The 18,544-nt window shown below is 52.3% G+C and overlaps 1 protein-coding gene across 1 annotated transcript; it reads right to left on the bottom strand.

Moving 5' to 3' along the window:
- Positions 1-658: 658 nt before the first annotated feature.
- On the bottom strand, positions 659-8,832 carry FGF3 (fibroblast growth factor 3). Its single transcript, XM_043972046.1, has 3 exons — positions 8,562-8,832; positions 5,553-5,656; positions 659-1,075 (listed from the first exon to the last, which is right to left on the bottom strand). The coding sequence occupies exons 1-3, from the start codon at positions 8,830-8,832 to the stop codon at positions 659-661; spliced, it is 792 nt and encodes a 263-aa protein (XP_043827981.1).
- Between the last annotated feature and the right edge of the window lie 9,712 nt (positions 8,833-18,544).

Here is an 18,544-nt window from a genome sequence, read left to right as displayed (position 1 = left end):
AATGAGACAACAGCTCGGGTGATTCCCTGGCACTCCTAGGATGTCAAAGGAAATGGAGGAGGGTCTCTAGCCTTCAGGGAAGTGTGGATGAAGACAGCACAGTTTGATAGTGTGCAGGGAGTGGGGGGTGGGGAGGAGATGAAGCTGGGCTCTGCCTTAAAGACCACAGCTAGAAAATCAGGGAGCCTTCCCCAGCAAGCTGAGGGGTCTTTGCTATCTTGACTTCAGGTGAGAGGCATGATGAATTTTGATGACTTATCAAAATGAAATCCAGGAGAAATCCACAGCCATTTCAACTGAAACAAGCTGACTATCCTCTCCTGCCCCCCAAACACACACTGCATGCTGGCCTTGCCATTCGGTGCTCCCCTCCCTGTCATCAAACAGTTGGGAATTCCTTGGTCTGCTCCCCGGACACAGAGGGGAATGGTTAAGGCCTTATAGGGCTACCTGGGGGGCAAGGAGAATGAAATCAAACATACAATGTCAGAAGCTACAGCCCCCAAGTGCCATTTTTATAGATATCATTTGATATGAAAAACCATGGACAAGATGGCGCACCACTGGAATGTGCCTCTAGGGAGCGAAACATTTTGTAAGCCACCAAGCACTGGCAGTGAGGAGGCTGGACAAGATGTCCACAAAGGGTGACATTGGGTCAGAGTGTCACGGGAAAGGGCGATGTGCCCACAGAAGGAATCTCAGGCATGGCTGCCTCCCTTCCAGCTTCCAGAGCCGGTGAGTGTCCCTGCCTCCTCCTTCTCTCACTCTTGTCCGCTGGCTTCCTGAGGCTCTCCCGGTACTGGACATCGGTATGGAAGAGCCGGACCATCTCGTGGTCTTTGTTATCTAGGACTCGGGGTAAGAAGAGAGAAGATTTCTGGGTCCGGCGGGTTTTAAAACCCCTCCTGGGTCGGCCTTTCCCGTTGATGGAGACATACCAGAGTCTCTCGGCACTGGCTTTGTGCCTGGCCCCAGGCCCATGGGATGTTGTTCTGTACAGGCGGGAGGCATAAGTATTGTAGCCCAGCTCGTGTAACCTCTCCACAAACTCACACTCGGCATTGTAATTCTCCTAGAAAACAAATACACAGTGATCAGGGTCTGCCGGGTAGAAAGGGGAAAGACTGGCATTTTGGGTGGGGATTCAGAGCCCACTGGTAAGGGCCAGGAAGGACCCTTACTCTGATGCAAAGCAGAGATCACTCAAGGAAAGGCAAGAGGCCAAAGCTCTCTTCTTGAGCACTCATCCATCCATCCATCCATTAATCAGCAGAAAGAATGTGGCAAAAAAAACAAAAACAAAAACAAAAAAAGGGGCAACTAGATGGCGCAGTGGATAAAGCACCAACCCTGGATTCAGGAGGACCTGAGTTCAAATCCAGCCTCAGACACTTGACACTTACTAGCTGTGTGACCCTGGGCAAGTCACTTAACCCCCATTGCCTCACCAAAACAAAAACAAAAACAAAAACAAGAAAGAATGCAGCAACAGCTGTAGGGAGAGGGGGAGAACAGAGGAAGCCTTGGAACACTTGGCATAGGATGGAGAGTGCTGACTCTGGAGTCCTGAAGAACATGGGCAGGGGGAGGGGTGGGTGGGTATGGTGGATCCTGCCTCAAATATGTCCTGATTACTTCTTTGCACCTCAGTTTCTTCTCTTGTCAAATGAGATGGGCTATAGGTGCCCTGCTTATATTTCAGATTTGTAAGAGGAGAGAGTGAGAGAGTGAGACTACACCTGGAGAATCCTCCTTGAAAAGAAAAGGTAAAAGTGCTGTCCACAGAGAAGACAGACCAAGCCCTGCCTGCTCTGCTCTGGAAGTCAGTGAGAGAGGCTGGGCCAGGGGATGTGGGCCTTGACTTTTGCTCTGTCTCCAGAGGCCTCCCCCCACCCTAAATATCTGCTTCCCTAAGAGGAAGACTCCCTGGCTCTGCTTTACACTTGGGCAGAACAGACCTGAGCCACCTCCATATAAAGTGGTACCTTGATCCAGAGAAGACAAGCAGAAGGTCTAGCTAGTTCTCTTCCCAGCATTCTTTTTTTGTCTGTTTTTTTTTGTTTGTTTTTTTGCAGGGCAATGAGGGTTAAGTGACTTGCCCAGAGTCACACAGCTATTAAGTGTCAAATGTCTGAGGCCAGATTTGAACTGAGGTACTCCTGAATTCAGGGCCGGTGCTTTATCCACTGCGCCATCTAGCTGCCCCACTTCCCAGCATTCTTGAACTAAGTTCACCCTTTTACAATGAACCTCCTCATGGCTTCTCTCAAGGAAAGAAGAGAAATGTGGTGGGTTGTGGATATTGGGAGTGTTCATAAGACTGCGCTTCTCTCCCTCCTCAAGTCATTTGCAGGAGAGCATTTGGAGCCTGAGAAGGTGAAAGCACAGCAAGCAGCTGGCTGTGATCTGCCCTGGATCAGAGCCAGAGCTCTGAGTGTGGATTTGAGTGTGCATGTATGTAAATGAGTGTGTGCTCATGTGTCTGAACATGTGTATGGATGAGTATTAAATAATGATTGTATGTGAATGAGTATGGTTATTAGTGATTGTGTGAGTGTATATTCGGTGAAAGAGCATGTCTTTGTGTAAGTTCCAGCCTGTGAATACAAGTGTGAATATGTCTGGATGTGTGCCTGTGTGTGAATGCATTGTGGATTGGATCCTGACTGTGTGTTCGTGAGCACATGTGGGAACGAGTGCATTTGGGAATATGCATGTGCACATGTGTATTGTGTGCATGTGTTGGAGAGGAGTGTGCTGTTTCATCTTCCTCTGATTGCCCTTAATTAATTCATTAACTAACTGTCCTTAATTAACTAAGATTTAAAAAATCTATGATTCACCTCCACCCCACACTCACCTGAGCCCAGAAAACATCATTGGAAAGGCCTGGGCCAAAAGTAGAAAGAGACAAACTTGGCTTAATTGCCTGGGTTGGTGTCTAGATGAAAACCTCTCACTGACTGAGGATGCCATCCACTAGCCAAGCTTGGAAGCAGAGAGTTTGGCACTGTTATGTGGATTCTATCCTATGGAGTTGGGGGTTTTCTTTCTTTTCTTATGGAGAAGACAATGTACCCCACTGGCCCGGAGAGTCCCAAAGGATTGCTCATCACAGGAGAGTGGAGGGGTTTGGCCATGATCTCTAATAGGGTAACGTCCGTACCAGTGTGGACTGATGAAGGCAGGCTTCCTGAGGACCAAGCCAATTTTTGTTTTTATCTTGCCTTTCCCATCGACCAGCACAACCTGGCACATCACAGGGTCTTAAAGGCCAGCTGAACTCTGATTCTCCCAAGTTTTATCTATCCTTAGTCTCCCACAAAGCCAAATGTTTTTACCTCTTCCTCACCAAAGCTCCATTTCCTTGAGACAACTGCCTAGGGACTGCAGTGCCAACAGATATTTATAAAGCACCTACTTCATGCCTAGGGCACCTAGGGCAGCTTGGTGGTGCAGTGCTGAACCTGGAGTTAAAAGGACCTGAGTTCAAATCTAGCCTTTGTGACCCTGGGCAAGTCATTTAACCCTGTTTGCCTTAGCTTCTTCATTTACAAAATGAGCTGGAGAAGGAAATGGCAAACCCCTCCAGTATCTCTGCCAAGAACACTGGAGTCACAACTGAAATGACCAAACTGAACTATGTCCAGAGGCTGGTGCTGGACGGTGGGGCAGATACAAAGGCATTCATACCGTAACTCTAGTCCAATTCACAACTGTGAGGGGCATACTGGGGAAGGACACTGGGAAAGGTAAGAGGAGCTTTAATATCAATTCCACTTCAAAGCTTGTTATGGGGGAGGAGTTCTGTGGAAAGGGGATTAGAGTAGAAGTTCGAAGGCTTGTCTTTGAATCCCTGTTACCTTGGCCAAGTCACTTCCCTCTTTAAGTCTCAGTTTCCTCATCTGTAAAATGCAGAGGTGTGGACTAAATTCTTCTGAGGTTCCTTGGAGCTTTAAATCAATAATCCAGCATGAGCTTTGGTCATACCTTCATCTGAGGTCACAGAATCATAACACCCGGAGCTCATAGGCTGGAGCCTATCTTGGCTAACCAGTTCTTTTTACAGATCAGCAATTGGAGACCCAGTTATGGGAACTTTCCCAAGAGCCCTATTATGTGGAAGACTGACTGGTACATGATAAAAACAAACAAACGTTCTGCTTGGGGGAAGGAGGGCAGAAGCAGCAGGAGCATGCAGGCAGCCTCCAGAAGCAGTCATTCTCCCCTTGAGTCTCTAAGCAACAATTGAATTTTAGGGCTGGGAGGGGGCAGGTAGTAAACAGACTATATACTCACCTAGGTCTTTTCTAAATTCCGTTATTTGGTGGCATCTTGAACTCCTCTCACTCGTCCCCTGTATGCAATCGGTTGCCAAATAGTTCCCTTTCTACCTTCACGCCAACTCTTGAATACATCCCCAAGTTCTCTCAACCCTCATGGTCACCATCCTGCCACAGACCCTCATCACCTCTCACCCAGACAATTTATAGTAGAAGCCTTCTGACTGGCCTCCCTGCCTCCAATCTCTCTGATCCATCTTCCACTCAGTCTAAATTGCCAAGATTTTCCCAAGACTCTGGTCTTAGACCTTAGCCTGTGTCACAGACACCCCACCTCAATAAACTCCCCTGGCTCCCCATTACTCTCGGGATCAAATAAAATCCTTCTGTTTGTTATTTAAAGCCCTTCATCGCCTGATCCCTTCCAACCTCTCCAGCCCTCTTACACTTTACTCCCTCCCAGTCACACTAGTCCATTTGGTTTTCCTCCAACAAGAGACTCCATCTCCAGTCTACAGGACTCTCCACTGACTTCCCTCTGCCTAGAATGCTCTTTCCTTACCTCTGCCCCTTAGGGTTCCTGGCTTCCTTCAACTCTCAGCTCCAATCTGACCTGCTGCAGAAGGCTTTTCCAGGTCCCTCTTCCCTTTAGTTCCCCACCCCCATCCCCTTCCTTCTCAGATTACCTCCCATCTCTTCATATTTTGCATGTACCAACTTCTTTGGGTGTTTGAGTACCCCATTAGAATGGGGACTCCTTGAGCACAGGCCCTCTTCTCTTTCTTTGAGTCTCCAGCATTTGGCCCAGCATCTGACATATGGGAAGTGCCTAATAAATGCTCATTGATTGATTATTAAATAACAAAGCCAGTCTGGGCCTTTTGGGTCCAAATACACATACGGGCTCTTCCCTCCATCAAATCCACAGTACCCATTGCTTTCTGGGATAGATGCTCTACATTCAATCTGCTTCGGTGGATATTCAATAACTACAGTTCAGAGACTTTTTGGAGGGAAACTCCATATTCTTAAACCCAAGCCCTCAATTCACAGATGAGAAAACTTGGGTCCAGATTGGGAAAGTAACTTGTTCAGGGAAGACCTTGACTCCTTTTCTAGTCTCCTAGGGCTCTCTCCTTGACATTTTTTACCTTCTGGGACTTTTTGGCAAATGGGACAAACAACCTACACAGTCAGTCTAGTGAGTATTTGGCTTAGGTTCAAGAGAGGCAAACCCTGATTCTGATGTATCAAAGCCAGGCTTACCGAGGCATAAAGTCTCCCCCGCTTGTTCATTGCCAGATAGCGCCCAGAAAACAGCCCCTTTATGGCCACAATTCCAACCTCCACCGCTGTGATTTCTAGGATACCTAGGAACAGAAACAGAGCAGAATGAATCCCTGGTGTTGGGGGTCGTGATGTTTCCCCCAGCCAGGAGATGAAGTGGATGCCATCCCTGCTGACTCCCATTCTCCCTAACTTCTCTTTAAAATAACTTAGAAGCCCCCTGGGGGAGAAAAGCCACCTACCAGGGACTTTCTAAAGGAAGGAGGCATTTAGACAAAGAAAGAAGGGCTTGGCTAAAAGCTGGGCCCCTCTCTGTATGCACATTCCTGGCTGATTCATTGAGACTCCAGAAGCTTCCCAAGGCCAAGCCCTGACATTGAACCAGAGTTCCTTAATCCTTTTTGTCTATTAAAAAAAAAAAAGAAGACAAAAAGAAAAGGTCTAAATCCCCTGTACTGCTTTTCTGAGGGACAGGAGAGCTCTTGACTCTGAGATTGGCAGCAAAGGTCTCCATTGGAGGACAATGGCCTTCCTTAGCTCCACTAGAGGGGAAGATGGAGAGGGCAGGCTATACCTGGAACTCTAAGTGGCTTGGCCTCCAAGGGGCTCTGACCTGGAAGCTATCACAGGATGTCTGGGAGAGCCAGAATCCAATGAAAGGCAAGGCTTAGCCATCCTGGCTCCTCTCCTCTGGGGTCAGAGGCCAAGGAGGTAAAGAGGCCTTCCCTTGGGTCCAGGGACAAGTGATTGGTTCTGGGTGGGTGTGGTGGGGAGCCAAAGGGTTACTGGCTACTGGAGATGGAGGGGGCAAACGTGCTGGAAGTCACAGCAATGAGACAGGCCCCCTATGGGGAGCCAAGCTACCAGAGCTGGGCAGGGTTAGGATATCGCCTTCCTGGGCTCCCCTGAAGCTCTATCCATCACCACCATCAGCATCACATCACCCTTACTGATGTTAATAATTGGAGAAAAAGGTCCAAAAGCCGGGAGGTTCTCCAGACATCCGGCCTTGCTGGTTCTTGCCGCACCAAGGTCTCAGAGCTCAGCACTAGGATGTAGGGGCTAAGCGTGTGTGTGTAGGGTCCTTTTGGCACCTGGAAGCACACATGTGTGGGAAGTGCTTTTGTCCCCCACCCAACAAATTCTTGCTCAGCGCCTCATTTCCTGAGCGCCGGGGGAAAACGAGGGTGACAGCTGGTTTCTATCACCCACTAATGAACTCTGAAGGATGATGCTTCCAAAAAGCCTTTTGGTGGCTAGAGGTTTCCTTTAGCAAACCGCGGTTTTCCTTCGCCGCCTTCAGCCAGACCTCCGCGGCTTCCGCATCTCCCCCCAGGCCGGCAAATTCACAGGGAGGGCGCAGGCTGCTGCTGGGTCCCTGGTCGCCGTCTTCCGGAGACCCGTGAGCTCCAGTATACACTGCTGCACGTCCCCTGCACCTTCTGGTCTCTTCTGTGCCCTGGGCGCCGTGCTCTGGGATCGGACCCCTGCATCCCCCCTCCATCCCTAAGGCGCCCTGCGCCCTGCGTCCTCCTGCACCTTGTTTCAGGACAGGGAAGATAAACATCCCAGTTTCCAGTCTTAAAGGCAGGTTTCGGTAGGCAAGCAGTACTCCAGCCTAGATCCGAACTAACTAACCTTCCTCCTCCCTCAAAGTAGATGCCAAGAGCAGGGGATCCGCCGCAGGGCCGCCTGTATCCCATGGAAGCGCTGGGGCGCCTCTTCAGAGCCTCGCCCTCGACTCGTCCGGGGCAGCGCCCACCAGGGTGGCGAGGCCGGCCAGCCCCCGGCCGCTGAGCTTCCTGCGTCTCCCGTTCCCCTCGTTCCTGCTTCCCCAGACTCGGAATTCTTGCGCCTTGCCCCATCCCATCCCCAGCTCTCTGACGCTGCCCGCCACACTGGGTATACTCAGCAGGACTCCCGCGCTCCTCTCCGGCAGCGGGGGCAGAATGGTGTGGCGGTAGAAGAGCCTGGGAATCCAGACCCGGGCGATGTCAGAATCCCCCCCGCCCCCGGAGGTCTGAGTAGGAGTTTGAGTAAAGCTGAGTGGAAAGTGGTGAGGAGCGAGCCCTCTGCCAGTGGTTCCAAGGTGGCCGCCACGTACTTTCTTAATCCCCAGTCCGCCCAGTCTATTTCGAAGCTAGGCAAAGGGTACTGTTCCTGAGTTGGGACCCTGATAGTGTGGGTTGATGGGACGGGGACCGGGGTTTGAGAAGGGCAGCCCGAGGAGGAGAGCACTAAGTCTCCAAGATCCAACCGACCTCCCCAGGGGCGCACGAGAGCATTTACTCAAGAGCGAGGCGGGATGTGTGTGTGTGTGTGTGTGTGTGTGTGTGTGTGTGCCCGTGCCCCCTGAGGGAAAAAACGGAGGGGGGGGGGCGAGAAAAAGCCGAGGACGGGGTGGGGGGGAAGGAAGCTAGGTTTATCTCCGCTTCTACCTCCCGAGAGGAGTAACACCCCCGACCCCAAAGTGCCGCCAAGGGCAGCCCCACAGAATGAATGCCTAGGAACATGCAGAGTTGGGCAAAGAGCCCATGGGCTTCTCGGTCTGCCTGGCATTAGGGATATTAGTGTCAGGAACATGGCAATACTAGTGACGACCCCTTGGAGAAAGAACGTGACGCTTTGGCTGCCCGAAACTCGGAGTCCCCCAAGCGCGGTCAGAATCTGGAAAGCCTTCCCCGAGGCTCAGCCAGGGCCCGAGAGAGGAAGGCGCCAGTGCCACAGCAAGCATCGACCACTTGGACGGTGGCCAAGCTTGCGTCCAGTCCCTGTCCCTGTCCCTGTCCTCGTCCCTGTCCCAGTCCAGTATTGCGCCCTTCCATCCCCGTTCCCGTGGATGTCTCCGTCCCTTCCCCCACCCCAGTGCCTGTCTCGGTTTCTGTCTTTGGCCAGGTTGCAATCCCCAGCCAAAGCCCTCCCTCTTCCGACGGTCCCCGGGTTCCCAGGCACTGAGGGTAGCAGGTCCAGCTGCCGGGCCGTACTCACTGTAGACGCTGTTCTCCAGGCTGCCGCCAACCCGGCCGCTGGGGGGGATCTGCAGGTGGTACTTGGTGGCGCAGTAGAGCTTCCTGCGCCGAGGCGCTCCGCCGAGGTGCTCATAGACACCGCCTCGGCCGCCGGCATCCCTACGGAGCCTGCCCTCTGGGGCTCGGGTCTCCGTCTCTCTGGGGGGCTCTGGCTGAGTCAGGCCCAGGGCCCACGCTGCCTGCCCGCTGGGATGGAGCAGACTGAATACTAGGAGCCAGATCAGGACCATTGTGGCATGGTGACAGGGACGCTCACCGTACTACAGAGACCCTCAGAGGGCTGGAGGTGGGGGCGGGGCGCCCCCCGGGCGCCCATGAACCCACAGCCGAGGCTCAACAGCCCCGACAGCCTCTTGGGGAGCTGCGAAGCCCCCACAGCGTGTGGCGGGGACCGGGACGGGAAGGGAAAGCCCTCTGGTACCCTCAGTACCTTCTTCCCCTTCTCAGGTCCGTCTGTCCTCTGGAGCCTCAAATCAGTAAGAGAGCAGCCAGAGTCGGGGAGAAGGTAAGGGAGAGAGGGAGGGAAAAAGAGAGAAAGGGGAGAGAGGGAGGGGAAGAGGGAGAGGAGGGGAGAGGAGAAAGACAGACAGAGACAGACCGAGACAGACTAGAGGAGAAGCCCGGTAAATTTTTGACTGGGAAAATTTTTTGCTGATAGAGTATAGAAATAAAAGCTCTCTCTGGTAACAATAGAGCTCAGGGGCCAGTTGATGGGGAGCAGGAAGGGAAGAAAAGAGGGAGGCAGGGGAAGGAAGAGAAGGGAAAGAGGGAGTGAGGGAGGGAGGCGTCCCGCAGTCGTGCGGGAACTCCCTCCCCTCCCCTCTCCTCCCTTGGGCCCTGGAGGAGAGGTCTCGGCGTTTCCCACACTGGATCCCCTACCCCCCGCCCCTAGGGACAAGCCGCACCCCACACAAAGAGCGAGGAACGAGCACGCGGGCGCACGGAGACGCACAGCCGAGCACAGAGGCGCATACACCCGCTAGAGCTCCGCCGCAGCTCTCAGACTGAGGGCACAGTGCCTCTTGGCCCGTCGCCTCCCTTCTCTCTCTCTCTCTCTCTCTCTCTCTCTCTCTCTCTCTCTCTCTCTCTCTCTCTCTCTCTCTCTCTCTCTCTCTCTCTCTCTCTCTCTCTCTCTCTCTCTCTCTCGCCCTCTCCCTCTCTCCTTCTCCTCCTCCCCCCCAACCCCCGCTTTGAAAGATCTCTTCCCTTCCCCCACTCTCCCGAAGACCAATTACACGTCCGAAAATTATACATTAAGGATTTCAAGTCAGCAGGGCCTGGGGTCTGTCTGTCAAGCACCCCCCCCCCTTATCAATCCCAAATCACAATAGTGACAAGCGGGATGACTGATGTGGCCTTAAAACAACGAGGGGCGGAGTGGGGGTGGGGGCTCTTTTAAAAATGCACATTTAAAAGACGGAGCATGATAAAGGAGGACTCGAACTGCAGGAGGATGATGACGGGGGTGTGCAGCAAGCATACATGTGTGTCCGTGTTTGCTTGTGTGCATGTGCGTGCGACTCTGCGTGTCTGTGTGTATGTGCCAGTGCGTGCGTGTGTCCATATGTGCGTGCGTGTGCGTACGTGTGTGTAAGGGAGTGGGTGTTTGTATGTGCGTGTGTGTGGCTGAGATTTTCAGGGAGTGCGGGTGTGTTTCTGGGACAGATCAGTAGCGAATGAGCCTGGCGTCAGACTTGATTTTCTGTTCTTCCCGTCATCCCCCTTCCAGGGGAAAAAGCCAGGGCTCCCCTGCCTAGAGCACGTCTGGGGTGCTGGGGTGGGGGGCAGAGAGGAGGCTCTGCAATTCCTCGTTGCTTTCCGATGATGTGTTGCTCCTTGCCCCGGACTGCGCAAAGATGCCGGGACAGACAGGGCTTCGCTCCCATTTGCTCCTTTGCTCCATGAATCTAACTACGCCCAAATAGCATGGCCTGATGGAAAGGAAACCGGCCGGCCTCCTGCACTTACGCCAAATGCCGCAGTCCTGGACCCGAGGGGGCGGATGGGAGATTCCCGGACAGTCCCATCTGAGTAGTGCCCACCAGGAGTGCGGGTGCTGGAGGGCGAGAGAGGAAGAGAACGACACACATACATAGGAGCAAAGGCCTAGGCCCGACAGAGATAAAGACACAGAGATAAAGAGAGATAAAATCAGAGAGAGTCGGAGAGACAGGGACAAAGACACACCTAGAAATCGACAGCGGCTGAAACGGAGACAAAGACAGACAGACAGACAGATGGAGGCTGAAAGACCAAGAGACCAGGAAAGGAGAGAAAGGCTCCCAGACAGAGACGGAGAAGAGCCTCTTCTCCGGAATGAATCTGTCTAGATGCCAGCTTAGAAAACTCGTTAATTAAATTTGCATCTGAAATGGCTGAAAATCAAGAGCTTTGGGGGGCACAATTTGGGAAATGAGAGCAATTAATTTGTCCCATTTAAGCCTGACACTTTAATACTGCCCATCAGAAGTCAAGGAAGTGTCCTTTAATTCAATTCAGTTTGAGTCAATTCAACAAACACTTGTTAAAGGCCTACTACATGCAAGATATACTATTAGGAACCAGATTTCCTTAAGAAGAAATCCAATCCTTTCCTCTTCTCCCCTCCCCTCCCCTCCCCTCCTCTCCTCTCCTCTCCTCTCCTCCCTCCCCTCCCCTCCACTCCCCTCCCCTCCTCTCCTCTCCTCTCCCCTCCTCTCCTCTCCTCTCCTCCCCTCTCCTCTCCTTTCCTCTCCCCTCCTCTCCTCTCCTCTCCCCTCCTCTCCTCTCCTCTCCTCCCCTCCCCTCCCCTCTCCTCTCCTCCCCTCCCCTCCCCTCCCCTCCCCTCTCCTCTCCTCTCCTCCCCTCTCCCCTCCTCCCCTCTCCCCTCCCCTCCCCTCCTCTCCCCTCCCCTCCCCTCCCCTCCCTTCCCCTCCCCTCTCCCCTCCTCTCCTCTCCTCCCCTCTCCCCTCCTCCCCTCCCCTCCCCTCTCCCCTCCTCCCCTCTCCCCTCCCCTCTCCCCTCCCCTCCCCTCCTCTCCCCTCCCCTCCCCTCCCCTCTCCCTCTCCCCTCCCCTCCCCTCCCCTCCTTTCCCCTCCACTCCCCTCCCCTCCCCCTCCCCTCCCCTCCCCTCCCCTCCCCTCTCCTCTCTTCCCCTTCTATGACTCCCTTTGGCCTCCACTCAACAAGGCTATTGTTTTACTTGCTGTTGGGCTGGGAGCATCTATCTGGAAATGAAGTAGAGCTGGAAGAGACCTCAGAGACTATCTAGCTGCGCCCCCCCCCCCCACACCCACTGCAGAGGAAAAGGGAAGTTAAATGACTTGGCCAAGGTCAGGCAGGTAGTAAGGCTCAGAGGCAGAATTTAAACCCATGTCTTCTCATTCCAGAGTTAGGACTCTATGAATTGTAGAAAGAGCGCCACATCTGGAGTCAGAGCATATGGGGGAGGGGCGGCTAGGTGGCGCAGTGGATAGAGTGCCACATCTGGAGTCAGAGCATATGGGGGAGGGGCGGCTAGGTGGCGCAGTGGATAGAGTGCCACATCTGGAGTCAGAGCATATGGGGAGGGGCGGCTAGGTGGCCCAGTGGATAGAGTGCCACATCTGGAGTCAGAGCATATGGGGGAGGGGCGGCTAGGTGGCCCAGTGGATAGAGTGCCACATCTGGAGTCAGAGCATATGGGGGGCGGCTAGGTGGCAGTGGATAGAGTACCACATCTGGAGTCAGAGCATATGGGGGAGGGGCGGCTAGGTGGTGCAGTGGATAGAGTGCCACATCTGGAGTCAGAGCATATGGGGGAGGGGCGGCTAGGTGGCGCAGTGGATAGAGTGCCACATCTGGAGTCAGAGCATATGGGGAGGGGCGGCTAGGTGGCCCAGTGGATAGAGTGCCACATCTGGAGTCAGAGCATATGGGGGGCGGCTAGGTGGCAGTGGATAGAGTACCACATCTGGAGTCAGAGCATATGGGGGGCGGCTGGGTGGCCCAGTGGATAGAGTGCCACATCTGGAGTCAGAGCATATGGGGGGCGGCTGGGTGGCCCAGTGGATAGAGTGCCACATCTGGAGTCAGAGCATATGGGGGAGGGGCGGCTAGGTGGCCCAGTGGATAGAGCACCGGCCCTGGACTCAGGAGGACCCGAGTTCAAATCCGGCCTCAGACGCTTGATACTTACTAGCTGTGTGACCTCGGGCAAGTCACTTAACCCTCATTGTCCCGGAAAACAAAAAGAGAATATAAGGGTTTCTGTCTGGGCCTCAGTTTCCCAATCTGTCAAATGAAAGAGTTAGACTAAGCACCCTTGCAGTTTTAGTGCTAAGAGCCTCTGATGCTTTCATAATCAAGGACTTCCTACTTAATTCACCACATCTCCCCAAATTTAAATGTTTGCTCACCATTCAAGGCCCTCCCCATTCTGGTCCCTGCACAGCCCTATCTCAAATCACTCCCCTCCCTGCATTCTATACCACAGTTCTCCCTCCTGGAGAAGCCAAACCCATCTCTCCAGTCAGTCACGGTCTTCCCCCTTCCCCATTCATGCAGCTTTTCACTTGTTCCCAGCTGCTGTATCCCCCTCTCCCCCAATTTAGTTGGACAAATGGAGCAATATTGAAACTTTTTCTGGGTGTCGTTTTGGGGTGTTCTGTTCCTTTATCATGGGGTGGGATATTTATCTAATTTTGGTTTCTCCTAGAGCTTTCTGGATAGGACTGCACATATAATAATAATAAAAGCTTATAGAATTTGATTCAGGACTCTCAAGTAGACCTTCCCCTTATCTTCCTCTCCCCTCCACACACATACCACACACCCTTCCCCAACCAGGTAATCCTTCTCTGTCAATTTATTTGGGGTCAGGCTGTGTCCTCAAGTTCATTCCCAAATACTGTCTCCTCCTCTTGCCTGTGGGCAAGAGCCTGGCTCCTCTACCCAGTGTCAGTGTTCTGAGCCTTCATCCCTGATTATTGGGGGAGTTGATCGAAGGTCAGGTACCCACTACAATGGCAGTGGTGTCTTGGCTCCACCCTCAGTCACAGAGTCTCTGCCTTTGCCTCTTTCTCTCTTTCCCCTGGTGTTTCTGAAGTCTCTGGAACAAAAACAAATAATGAGGTTATATGTGGAGATGTGTGGGTATGGGGGTACAGGCCCTCACATTCATAGCCTTGGTGCTCACTGGCCTCTTGGGACCCCATGTACAGAGCCATGATCAGATCTAGCTGCCATGTTGTAGGAAGGATTTTTTAAAAAGTAATAAACATTTATTTATAGTTTCGAGTTCCAATTTTTTCCCCTTCTTCCCTCCCTCCCCTGCCCCTCCCTGAGGGGACAAATAATCAGATATGGATTATACATGTATGATTGTGTAAAACATTACCATATTAGTCATTTTGTACTAGAAAACTTGAATAAAAGCAAAAAACGAAAGAAAGTGAAAAATAGTATGTTTCAGTCTGTTCCATCAATCTCCGTTTTTTCTTTGGAGGTGGATAATATGCTTCATCATTAGTCCTTTGGGATTGTCTTGGATCATTGTATTGTTGAGAATAGTCAAGTCTTTCACAGTTCTTCATTAAACAATATTGCTATCTCTGCACAATGTTCTCTTGGTTCTGCTCACTTCACTCTACATCAGTTCATACAAGTCTTTCCAGGCCTTTCTGAAATCATGCTCCTTGTCATTTCTTATAGCACAATAATATTTCATCATCATCATATGCCACAGCTTGTTTAGCCTTTTTTCAACTGATGGGCATTCTTTTGATTTAGGAAGGCTTTTGATAAGCTGGAGAAAATCCCGTGGAGAGCAGTCCCCCGGTTGGAAAGGGCTTAAAGATCTCAGCCTAGGAGGGTTGGCTAGAGGTTTAGCTTGGAGGGGAAATGCTAGGCACATGAGATAGCTGTTATCTAGGATGAGAAGGCTGTCCCATGTGGAAGAGGAATTACACTTAGGATTGGCTCCAAGGAACAGAACTAATAGAGGTGGTGGTGATAACCGGAGCCTGGTCTGGCTGTGTACAAGCAAACACTTCCTTACTGCCACAGCAAACCAAAGTGGACAGGGGAGCCTGGGGAGGAGGGAGGGAGGGAGGAAGCCCAAGTCCTCCTCCCTCCCAGGGGGCTTCAAGCCAAGGCAAATCATGGATGTGTGTGTGTGTGTGTGTGTGTGTGTGTGTGTGTGTGTGTGTTCTTGTTCATCTCAGTGGCAGATTGGTCCACTACTGAGGTCCCTTCTTGCAGGGAGAGCAAGCATTTCTGAGTCGGATTTCTAGAAGCCTGGGGTGCATGGGGGGCGGGGGCGGAGTGAGGAAGCGAAGGGAGTGGCGGGCCTTGGAAAGCCCAGCCCACCTGCTGACTGGCCAGCTCCCTTTTCCTGGGCTGGGCGGGGCGAGTTCTCCCTGAACCCCGCCCCCCCACATATCTGTCCATCCAGCTGTAGTGCCTTCCGCCGGCCAGGGAAGAAGGCAGGTCATACCCCATAATAGTAATTAATAAACCAAAAACAAACACCCGACTATAACATCTGACATGCATCTACACTTTTCACTTTCTAAAATCCTTTGATAACAGCCCTGAAAGGTAGGTTGTGAGTATGCCCATTTGATAGATAAGGAACTTGAGGCTCAGCAAGAGATAGGAGAACCCGGAAGAGAGGTGTGCAAGCGGGGCTCCAGAGGCATGAGAGAGGGTGCAAGTTCTGGGCAGCTCTCCTTACTGGGAAGAGACAGAATATCCGCTTTGACTCCTGTGCGGGGGCTAGAGCCCCAGTGGGCCCTAGGTCCGCGCCGTCGGGGCAAGGTCAAGGCCACCCGGGGCCGTGGTTCTGCGCCTCCTGGCGGGCCCCAGTGCTGAGGTATTAAAACCGACCCCCGCCTGTGGGTGGAGGAGCGGCCTGTTAATAACTGCTCCGCAAATTGCTTCCAGCTTGCTCCCATTATGGGGACGATTTTGCTAATTACCGCCATCATCTCTCCAGCGCTGCCGCCTTCGGGTATCTCCCCTGCCCGGGGCCCGCGCCCAGTCCCTGAGCTCCCAGCTCTCCGTAAGGGCGAGGGGTCCCCGGAGCAGATATTGGCATCCCTCCATTTCAGCATCCCACTCAGTCACCGCCCCTCCCCCGCATTCTCGCATCCCTGTGTGTCCAAAGCACCCATCCCTTCATCCCCAGAGGTTGGGATCCTGGCTGGGACCAGGGCTCTCCCCTCCTCTCCTCACCACTCCCACAAAGGTCGCCTTACGGCCTCTGGCCAGCCATCTACCAAGTCCCTAGCGCCCTGGCTGCCCCCCCCGCCCCCATCCTCTATCCTCTGGAAGCTGCCAGCCCTATTCCTAGAGCTGGGGACGGTTTTTGTCTTTTTCTTTTTTAAAGGAGTGGGGGAGGAGGAAGAGGAGGGAGAAGAAAGGAGGGTCTGTTTGATGTGGTCTCCCTTCGAGCAGAGGGTGGGACTTCAGATGTGGTCTCTGCTCTCTCTCTCTGGAAATCTTTGTTAATTACGTCCCTGAAGCAGCCCCCAAGCACCCCAGCAGCCCGTAATCACTGGGAAGCGCAGGGCGCCTAGAGGAGACCTCTGCTCCCAGTCCCTCTCCCTGCCCCCCCCCCAGTTCGGGGCTTGAGTCCGACCCCATCCCTGGAGGAGTAGATCTGTGCCCCGAGGTCATGGAGTCCCATCTAAGGTCCCAGCATCCCCCGGGGATGCTGACTTCCAGCAGGGCTTGGAGGCAGTATTGCAGGGGTGTCTGGCAGGCATACCTAGGTGGTCAGGAGAGGTGAGTCCAGGGAGTGAGGACCAGGGTAGTATGGCCCTAATGCAAAATCAAGTACTTTAGGTTCCACACAAAGATGGGGTTCCCTTCTTCCGGTGCCTAGAACTTGCTGCCTATTATGTGGTGTGGGTACCTACAAGTGCCCCCCCCCAAAGAAAGGAGTGGCTGCCCCTCCCCCACATGCGTGTATGGAGGGAGTGACATGTACACCTGCACCCACACATACCCACCACATGCATTCCCAGGCACGGAAAGACTGAGATCCACATACATCCATGGACACCATTTCCCCTTGCCTCCCCAGTAAGCCAAATAAAACAAGGTGTTCTAAGAATAGGGCCACCCAAGCCCCTCTAGAGTGCTGGTCCTGCGTTGCCCCCCCTTCCCCCCCCCCCCCCCCCCCCCCCCCGCCCCCATGAGCAGTGCTGGAGCCTAGGGAGAGACGTTAAAGCCTCTTCTAAGGAGGCTAAGAAGCCACAATAGCAGCCCCCTGGTTTTTTCTTCTTTCTGCCATTTCCCTCCCCCCCCCAAATCTTCCCGGATCTACTGGTCCTCCCAGCCTCTCTCCCTCCCCATCTTTTGAGATATCGTAGACCAAAATCTGATCTAGACTAGGAAGAGGAGGAAGTCAGTTTGTAGGACAATAAATGGGGGAAGGGGTGCAGAGGAAGGCTCCAGAGGGGACTCCCACCCCCACACCCTTCTCTGCTTCCCTGCCCAATTATGAACCCATTATCAGTCCTAGTCCAATGGGACCCGGGATTCAGTGCAGCCCTAGGGGTGATTCGCAAGCTATCTGATAGACTCACAGAATGAATCTGGGCTCTTCTGCTTACTACCCCATGTTTTGGGGCAAATCCTTTCTCTTATCCCACAGGTTTATTGGCCTGGGAAAGGCTGGGGCTGGCTCTTTAGGACTCTGCTGAGGACAAGCCACTCCCCAGTGATTACCAAGGATTGTTCCATCCTCCCTGCTCAATCCAGTACAGAAAAAGAATGCATCCCTTAGACATCCAGACTCTGGATGCTGCTGCTGCTGCTGTCCATCGGTAGTCATTAATACCCCAGGAGCAGAAATCTGCCCCCCCTTTGTAGACACCTTCCTCCAGGCACCCACCAAAGAACAGAGGCAGGGTTGCCTAGTAGATAGTGTTGGACTTGGAATCAGGAAGACCTGGATTCAAATTTAGGCTCTGACAATTGGGAGTTGTGCAATTATGATGATGTCCCTTCATGTCTCAAAGCCTCAGCATCAGCATCTGTAAAATGGGAATGGCAAATGAGCTGAGCCCAGCCCTAAAGCCTCCCCACTGTGGGAACAATACCTTTGATATTTTAGAAGCTACTTTTTATATAGCAACTGAAAGCTTACAAAGCATTTTTGCTTGGGTTCTCTCATTTGATCCTCACAACAATATGATGGGATTTTTATCAATGGAAATGACATGATAAAAAAGGTGTTACCACCTGCTCTGCTCCTGCCGGCTAAGGAGCAGGGGACCTTCCTTCTGACCTGGAGCTGAAGCTTTCTGAAACTTCAGGACTCAAAGGTGATTGATCTCCTTCAGAGAAGAACTGTCTTGTCTTTTTTTTTTTAATTTGGCATTTTATTTTTCCCCAATGACATTTAAAAACAATTTGTAAGATAGACCTTTAAAACTTTGTGTTCCAAATTCTCTTCCTTCTCTCCCCACCCCGGGCAAGCAATTCAATATAAGTTATACCTATGTAGTCATACAAAACATTTTCCATCTTAGGTAGTGAAAGAAAGCAGACCAAAAAAAAATCTCAGGAAAAATAAAGTTAAAAAAAAAGATGCTTCACTCTGTATTCAGACAACATCAATTCTTTCTCTGGGGACGGATAGTATTTTTCATCTTGTATCCTTCAGGGTTGTCTTAAATCATCATATTGCTGAGAAAAGCCAAGTCATTCACAGCTGATCCTCTTTCAATATTGCTGTTACCTTGTCCACAGTACACAGTACATTACATTTTGCATCAAGAGCTGTCTTTCCTAATTGCATCCCTTCTATTGAACAATTAAGCACATTTAGCATCCCTACCACTGATTGAGCAACCCGGTGAAGAAGTTGCTATTATCTCCATTTAACAAATGAGGAAACTAAGGCAGAGGGTGATGGAGGAACTTGCTGAGGCTCACCCAGCCAGTACGTTCTCACACTCTGAAGTCCTCCCA

Source organism: Dromiciops gliroides, chromosome 6 (genome assembly GCF_019393635.1).
Source record: "Dromiciops gliroides isolate mDroGli1 chromosome 6, mDroGli1.pri, whole genome shotgun sequence".
Classification (NCBI taxonomy): domain Eukaryota; kingdom Metazoa; phylum Chordata; class Mammalia; order Microbiotheria; family Microbiotheriidae; genus Dromiciops; species Dromiciops gliroides.
This window is presented reverse-complemented; position numbering and strand designations above follow the sequence as displayed.